General features: G+C 38.9%; 1 protein-coding gene across 1 annotated transcript; it reads left to right on the top strand.

Annotated features, from left to right (window-relative positions):
- Positions 1-620: 620 nt before the first annotated feature.
- eif4e2 (eukaryotic translation initiation factor 4E family member 2) lies at positions 621-10,972 on the top strand. The gene is made up of 8 exons (XM_036555981.1): positions 621-755; positions 3,886-3,997; positions 5,278-5,412; positions 5,944-6,048; positions 6,492-6,644; positions 7,188-7,324; positions 7,497-7,575; positions 10,046-10,972. The coding sequence occupies exons 1-7, from the start codon at positions 736-738 to the stop codon at positions 7,543-7,545; spliced, it is 711 nt and encodes a 236-aa protein (XP_036411874.1). The 5' UTR covers positions 621-735; the 3' UTR covers positions 7,546-7,575; positions 10,046-10,972.
- The last annotated feature ends 566 nt before the right edge of the window (positions 10,973-11,538 follow it).

Below are 11,538 nucleotides of genomic sequence, written 5' to 3'. Positions count from 1 at the left end.
TATTATACCACAGTAATTGCTTGTTTTGTTCAAATTTAATAACACTATTTTTGACATAGTATCTTACAATCTCAAGAAAATAATTGTTTTGAGACACTAAGTCAATATTTCAAGAAAATAAGTAACTATATTTAGATATTAAGTCGATACTTAAAGAAGATAATTATTTTGAGAAATGCATTCAATACTTCAGGTAAGAAAATGACTCATTATTTGAAGATGATATATCAATATTTCAAGAAAGTAAATCAGTTCTTTTATTTTTTGTCATTTTTTACACACTGCACTGTTAAAATGTCGCTGTTTAAAAAGTGAGTTAAAGGCTTAAATGTTTAAGTTTCCTGAACTTCAAAATAGTAAGTAAACAGAACAGAAGGCGCTCATTCTTGTTCTGTTAACAGACTATTAGAAGCTCCATTAACTGAACATTTTAAAGCAGCCCTGTTTTTTTGTTTTTTTTCTTTCTTTTAAACAGCTTTGTTTTTTACAGTGTGCTGGCAGCAGAGAAGGAGAGAAAGCTGTTGGGAACGCGTTTCCACAGAGGAGCAGTTGGTTCCTAACGTCGATATAAACAAGGTCCTCATAACGTCTCTGATAAAAATTTCCACTGCAAGCGTTGCTGTGCGCGCGCCTGCGGGACGCGATGCTCGTGCCCGCCGCGAGGTTGCGCGCGTGCGCCGCTCTTCCTGCGAATTCGACGGGACCGAGAGCGGAGAGAGTCCAACCCGGAGGAGAATGAACAACAAATTTGACGCGTGAGTAAAACTAAAGCGCCCACAACACCCACAGGCGTCGTTCAGTAGAGAGTCCCCGCGCTGTCGGTGCACAGTCCGCTGTGCGGGACCTCACTGAGCGCGCTGCTGAGAGAGGTGTGTCTGCACACACGCACACACACACACACATGCGTGTGCTGAGAGCTCTGCTGAGCGCATGACCACACACACTCACATGTGTGTTTCCAGCTGAAGTAGACGCGGATTAAGAGCACACTGAACTCTGTGTGCTCCTCTGTCTGAGCGGTGTCGGCGTGCAGTGTAAACAAACCCAGCAGCTATGTGGCCTCGCAGGCCGGAGCCTCATCCCCGGGTTATGAGTGCGTGTACAGCGGGGGCAGGTGCTCCGGGACGCGGCGTCAGCCAGCTTTCCTCACCGTTCTCAGCTTTCCGTATGGCTCTGTCCTTCAGCCTCACAGACGGGGCTTCCTCTTCTCATATTTCTCCTGGGTGGACACGTCTCGGATAAATTTACAGTTTCAGAAACTTATCAGCACAGCGCGAGCTGCCCTAGCTAGTTTTCTGCAGTGTAAAAGGTGAATATGTAGATAGAGCATAAATTAGCAACGCCCAGGTTACAGTAGCTGTTAGAGTTACACTGCGTGTACAACCCTGCAGAACAATGTGAGGTCTTCTGCCTGACCACCGCCTTAGTTTATGTACTGCTGGACTGAATTATGTTCATAAACACACCACTGTTCACATGTTTGTAATCACTTGTCATCACTCGACATAACTTGTACAGTGTTGGCTTAAATATGATAATCTAGACACCAAAGAGTAAATCGTTTATTCAGTATTTTAGGTGTTTGGGGAGCGCCAAAATTATAAATAATACACTGTAATTATATATTAACTGTTCATATTATCTGTTCACAATCTGTTTATTTTTATTCAAGTTATCTATCTTGAGATTTGAACACCACTTTTGAAATATGAGGCATTCTGGGTGTTATTTTTATTATAGGTTAATTTCTGATGCTGTCCACCTTCCTCAGTCATTTTAGAACCGTCCACGTCCCCGTTCAGCGTTCTGGACACATCTAAAAATGTGTCAGTTTAGACAGCTGTTTCATACATGCATGTGCAACTAGATTGGTTTTACAATCATTGAAATTGAAAACAGTAACTTAAAATATGTAGACATGTTAACTTATTTTCACTAAGAAGTTACAGAAAATATGTAGCTCGACCGGGGTTGTTAAAACTTTTGTATACAATGATACTTTGCATGTGTGTGCAAAGTATCACACACAAATTAGACCTAAAAAGCTATTTCTCTGGGCAATAAGCATTTATTTGCTCAGAAAAACGCTGATATTACAATAAAGACAATAATATTACTACAGTAAGTAGTGATTTTACTTGTGTAAATGGGTTTGTTTAACCGTTTCCACGCATCTCCTTGAGGAAGTCTAATATTATTTGTAGTTATCACCCAGTACCTAGTTTGTCTGATCAGTGCTTTGTAAATTAAAACAAGTGTGCTGGTGCTGAATTTAACAAATTTATGTGATAGATGAGGCATCCATGAGATCAAAGTCTGATCTGGAATCAGGTTCTTCTAACCAGCTCAGAAAATGTCAAGTACTTTTTTAAAACCAAGATATTTTTGTTACATTTTACTGTTTTTATCTTTGTCTATTTGTATTTATTCTAATTATATGTTTTACAAGCACAAACATATTCAATGCTGAGCTGAGATACAAGGTTTTAAATAATGTGTTTAAGTGCGTAAGACTTGCACAGTACTGCATATACTAGGTTGAACGTCAGAATTGTACATCAAATTGACCTGAAAATTCAACACTTTATTTAAGCAGAAAGAAGCAGCCAAGTTCCAAAATCACTGGCTTAATTGCTGGTATGGTAGCCTCAGAACTGCAAAACTGTTACTTGTATGAAGGGAAACAGTCTTATATTGCATCAGCAAAAAGTAATGGGGGCAAGGAAACTCACCAGTAAGGATAAACAGGACACTTATAACAGGTTTGACTGGACAGTAAATGCCACAAAACTAAACACACAAAACTGTACAGTGTGAGCCGCAGGGCTGCCATTCAGAGATCACTGGTAACCAAAGCCAACAGATGAAGAGGTTTAACCTGTGAGGAGCACAAAATCTGGACTCATGAGTAATGGAGAGAAGTAGTGTGGCACAATGAGTCATCTTTCACCTTTTTCGTAGATCCAGGCATGTTTATGTTTGGAAACAACTTTTCTTCATCTCACACTATTGCCAACTGCTAAAAGTAGTAGGGGCTTTATAGAGTTATGGACAACCATCTCAAAAGAGTTATTAGGTCCAGTAATTGCTATGCATCACCATCCAGAGGCTAAGAAGTATAAAGCCACTTCATAGGGTTAAGTGCATCTGGTGATGCAAAAACTGGTCCCTCATCATGATTTCATATTTTATATATGTCCATTTTATGTATGTCTGTGCTGCTAAACACGTTCATGAAAACTAGGATGAGGTCATGATCTCCCCAGTCACCAGTTCCAAACATCACTGGGCCTTCATGAGGCCTTCAGCACATAGAGTTCCTCCTCCTTCTTTTCTAAAAGAAATAAAGGCTTTTCATCTTTAAGAATGGTCAAATATTCCACTGTATATATTTGTGGTCCCTTGCATAAAACATTTTTAATGGAAATTTTAATGGAAAAAGTGGGAAGTGAAAAAAACTAGACCCTAATTTTATTTTATTTTTTTTTTGGGACAATTGCAAAATTTAAATATGAATTTATGGCTTTATATTCATCACTTAAGCAGTTAAATTAAGATTAAGCATTCCAAGAAGGAGAAGAGCTTTTTCTGATGGTAGTGCATAGCTCTCATATACACACACATTTTCTAAGCCGCTTGCTGCTGGAGTCTATCCCAGCAGTCATTGAACGGACGGCAGGAAACACGCTGGACAGGTCACCAGTCCATCACAGGGCGACCCATTCCCCCCTTTTTTATTGGTCAATACATAATATGAAGTAGGCGGAAGAGTCTGTTATTGTTTCTAAGTTCTGCGTGTGAAGTGAGTTTTTATGGTGTATGTTCTGTCGTGTGGGAGATGCTTTTGCTACTGCTACAGAGATTTTTCTTCTGTCTGAAATACAGTCTGAAAGATGACGATAGCGGAGATCATGACCAGGACAACGGCTCACCGAAAGACAGTGAGAAGGAAAAAACTGAGGATGAGGAGAAGGACCAAAACACTACCAAGAGGAAGGTAAGTGTATATGTCTGTTACTTTAGTCATTAACTTTGTAAATCGATGCAGAGAGGTTCAGGGAAGTTTATGTTCAGAAAAGCAATACAATTCTCAAAATATCAGTTGTCATTTGTGTTAAAGTGTCCATATCCTGGAAAAACAAATTCCCCATGCTTTTTTGAAATGAAGGAGTGCGAGGTAATATGTAGACTTTGTCAAAGTTTTTAATCGCACCATTCACTAACCAGTCCAGCCTGTTTTTCAGTTCATTGTTTCTGTGATGTCATGAGAATCAGCTCATTTGCCTCTATCAGCCTACAGAGGTTTAGCCCCACCTGTTCATGTTGGAGTTCAAAGCTTCAGTCTGGACTGCCTTTTGAATGAAGCACAGTACAATACAGCCAATCAGAACAGAGCTCATTTGTCTTATATCAGTCTTAATGGCACAGTAACAAAAAAACGCCTTGAGAGGTTGGAAAATGGTCACGTAAAAATTACCGATATGACCATTTCTGGTACACAGAACCACACAAATGTTATTAGTAAACCTCGAGAAAAAATACCACCTGACACCTGAGTTCATGAAAGACTTGGTAATAATACAGTAATTGGCCTCAATCCTGTTAGATCAGAGTAAACAAAAATATGGGTCAGTGTATCCGTTTTGACCACTGCTTTGTAAATATGAACAATTCTGAGAATATTTTGTCATAACATGCAGTAATATATACACTTACACATGCTCTGCAGCTTTCTCTGTCATTTTGGAATGATTTACAGCTCCATCACACATCTAAACACATCTAAAAAGTTCTTTACAGTTTCCTACAACTTGATTCAAAACTAAAAATTTGCACTAATAACTTAGCATAACTTAAGGACTAATAACCTATTACAGTGTTTTTATGTCCATTACTGTGCTGTTCTTTTAGGGCAGCAAGTGTTTATTTCCTCAGAAAAAAACATTAATAATAGAACAATACATTAACTAAAATTAATACAGTAAGTAGTGATTTTAGGTATGCCAGTGCGTTTGCTTAATCATTTCTGGACCTCTACTTGAGGATGTCCTTATTGATTGTATCATCATCTAGTACCTGGTTTGTCAAGCCTTCATTAAGTTAAATCAAAATTTAGCTAATCAGTATGATAATGCAAATTAGTATGATAATGTATTTTTGTCCTTTTTGCTACTCCATTCCTCATGAAATATTAAGTGCTCTAATGATAATGGAAAAAAATGAAATAAATGTGTGTGTGTGTGTGTGTGTGTGTGTGTGTGTGTGTGTGTGTTTCAGGCTGTGGTTCCTGGTGCTGGGGAACACCCTCTGCAGTATAACTACACATTCTGGTACTCTAGGCGAACCCCAGGCAGACCAGCCAGCACACAGAGCTATGAACAGAACATCAAACAGATTGGCAGCTTTGCTTCGGTTAGTCTCTCTCTCTCTCTCTCTCTCTCTCTCACTATTTGCCTTGAATTTTGATTGTCTTTATTAAGCCTAATGCTATGCTGTTGCCATATAACAGCGTATAACAATTAGCATGTCCTTACTTTCATAGTTATAGACATACATATGTCCAAAACTATTCAGACACTTCTTCTAATTCTAATGAATTCAACTACTTTAAGGGGCACCTATTACGGACTCACATGTTCAATTACACACACTTTAATAAGTTTTTGAAATGAGTGGCATTTGTGATCCAGAACTAATCATCAAACATCAGTACCTGACCTCACTAATGCTTTTGTCGCTAGTTAAATCCTCACATCATTTTTCCAACATCTAGCATACAAACTCCCTTGATTTCAGAAGAAAGTCCAATAGGCAGGTGTCTACAAACCTTTGGACGTAAAAATCAGTTGCAAAGTTTAAGGTTGATTTATGGCTGGTTGAAGTTAAAATCAGACAATAAATCCTGTAGTATGCACTTAGCTTAACACTAATTCTGTGACACAGGTGGAGCAGTTCTGGCGTTTTTACAGTCACATGATCAGACCAGGCGATCTGACTGGCCACAGTGACTTCCACCTGTTTAAAGAAGGAATCAAACCCATGTGGGAGGTGCGTACTTCATAATATACATATATTAATAACATGAAGTACTTGAATCCGTCACCGGTTTCTTTGTCTGTGCACATTGCAGTTTATGCTAAATGAAGATTGTTCCTCATTCATTCCCCACTTGATATTTTGCACTGGAATAGTAATCTTACACGTTATTCTATTATGTATAAACATATCTATATCATATACATGTACTGTAAGAAATGCAACTAGTTTTTATAGTTTTCTTATTTTAATGCATTTTGCATTCTGAAAAAGTGTTTATTATAATTACAGCTGGTGACAGACACCAATACCATATACTTGGTGAAAATTATTTGTGATATTTGCTAATATTAGCACAAGGAAGAAGGTAAAAGTCTTAACAAAATGTTTAAGGAAAGGATCACTGACACTGAAAGAGAAGAAACAGTTATTTTATTTCTTTGCTCTCTCTTTAGGACGATGCTAATAAGAGTGGGGGGAAGTGGATAATACGGCTGCGTAAGGGTCTGGCCTCGCGCTGCTGGGAGAATTTGATTTTGGCTATGTTAGGGGAGCAGTTTATGGTGGGCGAGGAGATTTGTGGAGCCGTCGTCTCTGTACGCTTCCAGGTACCACAACACAACCCCATCACTTAATGATGTCTCTGTTTAGCTTCCCTCCACCAGTCAAGGAATCTCGCTGCAGTCCCTGGAGACCCACTGCTCAGTGGTTTTCTATATTTTGTGAACTTTACTAACCGTTAAATGCCTATGAAGACCTGTGACCAAATGATTTAATTTTGGCATGCTGGATGCTTTATCTAGTTGAATGGAATCATTTACAATAGTGTAGCCTTACATCTATATACCTTTTTTGTTTATATGCAGATTTTTAGTAGCACTACTTGCAGAGTATAAAAACGAACATGTTTCTATTTAATAAAAATGAACAAAAAAAGCATGATGTAGAATAGTTATTATATTTTTTTAATTTCCAGAAATCATCCAGCCTTTTCTGAAAAAGGCCCGCAGGGATATCTTCTGTAAAATGCAGAGTTTAGTGTTATTTGTTATCAGCTAGAAGCCCTTAATGAGTTAAGCTGGGTTTGTCAGAGATGACCAACCCAGCCTAACTGTGCAGATATTCTGATTAAGTTCTGAATGTGTGTTTAGGAGGACATCATATCTATCTGGAACAAAACAGCAAGTGACCAGGCCACTACTGCTCGCATCAGAGACACATTGCGCCGAGTTCTCAATCTGCCCCCAAACACCATCATGGAGTACAAAACACACACTGACAGCATCAAGTGAGTTACTAGACACACACACACACTTGCATGCAGTCTCAACCTGCCCCCAAACAATCAAGCGTGGAATACAAAACACACATACTAGCTTAATCAAGCAAGGTACACTTCCCATATATTACTGGGCAGCTTTTGTTTTTCTAAAGTAGTTTCTGTGTGTGTGTGTTTTCAGGGCCTGGGAGGATTTCCATGGTCTCGTGAATGCTAGTGGTGGCCGCTAGCTCTTCATAATGTGCAAAAAATGCAAAGGGGTAGGATCAGTATAGCACCCCAATAATACACTTTAGTTCTACAATCGCAAAAAAAAGTCAGCTCCATAATTATTGGTGCATAAGAAATTATGTGAAAAAATGTATGTGGTTCATTTTTTCTTTTAAGAAAACCATATGCCACAATTATTGGCACCCTTGTATTTGGTACTTGGTGCCACCTTCTCTGAAGAGGAATCTTCTCATTAGTTTGTCCTGCTGGAAGATCTAACTACAGCCCAATTTTTTTTTTCCCAATATTCAGTCATATCCAATTCCATCCACTAGTTAGGACTTCCCCAGTCACACATTACCATTAGCACTAGGAGGGTGAAAGCTAGCACAGGCTTTCTCCAGACCTGTGAAGCCAGCAACTGCATCTTTTCGAACTGTCGTTAACGCAACATAATTAGACAGCTGAACCTGCTTGGAGGAAAGCACCAACTGCCACTTCTGTTACGTCAGCTAGCAGACGCCTGTGCTGATTAGCATTGCACTGAACGGCGGGGGGGGAGGGGCCATCCTACCCACCCAAAGAGAGCAAGGCCAGTTGTGCTCTCTTGGACTCCCGTCCACAAATGACTGTAGCCTCACCAGGGATCGAACTCACGATCTCCAGATGATAGGGCTAATGCTTAGACAGTTGTCACTTCGGAGTGAGTTTTGCTTGATAGAGCCCATGATGCCATGTATCCTAACAAGGTTCCAGGGCAACTGGGGGGAAAACAGCCTCAAAACATCACAGATTCTCCACCATACTAAACATTAGAGTTTACCTCCTTTCCTGTATAACCAGACTTATTTTCACGCCAAGCCTACCTTAAGTGTTTTGTGCATCTGAGTGTACGTTTGTCTCATCTGACTGTAGTTGTGGTTAGATGAATGAATCTGGCATGCCTTCTGAGTAGTTTTCTGGCATGCAGGTGGTGTATACATTTTGGATACTTAGTAACCTAAAATGCTACCATCTTCTGCAAATCTCCAGCCAAGATCTGGATTTACTGACTGATTTATTTAAGGTCAACAAACTTGTTTCATGTGTGTTCGGTAATCTTCCCCATGCTAATGAAGGGAATTGGGCTTCTATGTCACCACATATTTAAACCCCAGTGACAAAAAGTGAAATATAAATGGGAACACACTTTCAGTTAAATTTTGTTTATAAGAATTGTGAGGGATGCCAGTAATTGTGACAAATGATTTGTTGATTTATTAAGGGTTTTTGTTTCTCTTTGACCTATATTACTTCAATTAAAGTTGAGAGTTGAAAGAGAAATTCTTTCATATTTTAAGAGAGACTGAGGTAATTAACCACAAAGACATTTTCTTGATCTTTACCAAGGGTGCCAGTAGTCATGGAGCTGACTGTACCCAGGTCTAAACAGTTTCAAGATCTGCTTGTTATTTTTCTTGTCTTTTCTGTTTTTATTGTTTTAGTCATTAGACAATTCATTAGTAATATGAAGTGTACTCCTTCTTGATTGTAGTGAAAACCTACAGCCACACTAGTCTTTTGCGGATAAGAATGTTTGCCTCTTGTCTAAATAATCTATAGACAGTTCACAAGCTCCATGTTATTATATTAAATTTTTGCACTTAATACTTGTCAGAGGTGGGTAGTAACTAGTTACATTTACTCAAGTATGTGTACTTAAGTAAAATATTGATGGTTTTGTACTTTTCTGAGTATATAAATCATAATACTTTTACTTCTACTCAGGTATGTTAGTAAACAAAATAATCAACTTTTTACTATGTTTATGTTTTAGCCATTCATATTTAGTTACTAATTCTTTTTTGTTTGCGTTTTTTCATTGTGTTTTGTTGGTAACAACATCTGTACTGCTTTGTGATTGGTCACATCTCTCACTTTGGAGCTTTAGCATTTTATTTTGGACCAAGAGAGAAATAGAGCCTAACAATCTTCAGTTCCTATGCTGATAGGATTTACTAAGACTTTCCTCTGCAGTTCTAAAAGTTACTCACTACTTAAGTAGTTTTTTGACCTGATACTTTTGCACTGCTACTCATTTTTTTTGGGAAGGTACTTTTGGTTGACTCATCACTTTACCCAAGTATCAATACTTTTAACTGAGGATTGATTTAGGCTACTCTACCCACCCCTGATACTTGTTAAGACAGTGTTGATGATGTTGGCTATAATTAAAATTGCACTTTTTTTAAATTGTGATTACACTTACAGAAAAGTTACATGAATTTCACATGTGAATAAAACACCTTCACATGTTAACTGTGTTATCACAAGTGAAAAAAATCACATGAAATTGTGTTAGAATGTAAAAATATGTGATCACGTGAAAACTTGTTCACGTGAAAAAACGTGTGATCAGTTGTAAACATGATTTTTGCACATGTGAAATGTGTGACTTTTCTGTTTGGGAAATCTTTCAGTGTTACATTCTTTTGTTTTTTAATGTCTCTATTTAATCTAACATTTGTTGTTCCCTTCTAGGTTTAGTTTACTTTTGTGTGGATGAAGAGGACATTTCTAGGGGATAAACTTATTTATCAAATATCACCATTTTAAAAACAAAACAAAAAATGGACACTTGTGGAGTCTGTTTTAAATTACCCGAGGAGCTGAAAATCTCTTAGAATGAGGGTCACACAGCCAGTGGTTACGCAGCGGGTGTTCCAGATGACTGCAAGCTCTTTCTCCAGCCAGCAGGGGGAGCCTGCAGAAATGGGCTGCAAAGACTGCAGCTACCGTGGCTCGGACGAAGGCTGGTCGACGTGGTGTATCGTTGTACAGAAGTCACATTTACCTGAATTAGCTTGTTATTCATAGAATCTTCAGCAACACATAACCCCCCTTAGAAAGAGAGTACTTTTATTTTACATTGTAACAAACAGGGTTACATTTTACTATAGTGCAGTATTTTAACTACAGTGTTAAGAAAGAAATGTCGTTGAATTGAGAACTTGTACAAAACAAAAAAATATATTTCTAAGGTCATTTGAAGAGGATGGGATGTGCTCTTGATCTTTTTCTGTTTTGAGCTGAGGATGTTGAAGCCTAAGAGACGTTGCTGCCTATCGCACTGTGCCTGGCCAGGAAAGGCCTCTGCTGGACTTTCTGTGACTCCACCATGCAAGGAGAGTCTGGTGACATCAAACTGTCGTCAGGATCTGTGGCTGTGCTCCGCCGTTGTATCCCCGACCCAAGGGTCAGCTGAACCAGCCTGTGTCTCCTTCACCACTGAGTAGAGCTAAAGAATGGTGGGGCGGGGTGGGGGTTGGCTCTTGTTTGTCTACATCTCTTACATACTGCCTGGAATTCAGTGATGGTGCTGAAAGTACTGGTGTTTGAGGTAATATTTTGATTACGATTGACTGATGATAGCAATAAATGTTGAATATGCAGCTGCTGCTAACTGGACTGTGGAGTGATGTACTTTTGTCAGAACAGCACTGCTGTGTCTGATCCACTCGTACCAGCACAACACACATTAACATGTCACCATCACGTCAGTGTTACTGCAGTGCTGAGAATGATCCACCACCCAAGAACAGAGTGAGAGGGGGGCAACAAAGTATACAGAGAAGCAGATGGACTACCGTCTGTAACTGTAGATTTACAAAGTGCACCTGTACGATGAGTGGAGCTGATAAAATAGACAGAGTGCAGCTACAAGGAGGTGTATATGCACCTCTGTATTCTTATAAAACTCTGCTTGGGCCATATTCTGATTATCAACCACCATGGGAGAGTGGTCATCTTTTGCTTTTGGGTCAAACATCATCTTCTCTGTTTTCTTATTATTTAAAATTACACTGTGTAACAGATCTCTACATCTCCAAATGACCTCAGATTCCTCATTGTCAGAAGGCCCAAAATGGCAGTAATACTACTTACACAGTCAAATCTAGATCTTCTGTTTGACATGTGATAACGAACTTGATAGCCCTTGTTTCATTTCAAATCTAGTATGCTAAAGTACAGAG

Source organism: Colossoma macropomum, unplaced genomic scaffold (genome assembly GCF_904425465.1).
Source record: "Colossoma macropomum unplaced genomic scaffold, Colossoma_macropomum, whole genome shotgun sequence".
NCBI lineage: Eukaryota > Metazoa > Chordata > Actinopteri > Characiformes > Serrasalmidae > Colossoma > Colossoma macropomum.
Note: the sequence above shows the minus strand (reverse complement) of the source record. Positions and strands in the feature narration are given on the sequence as shown.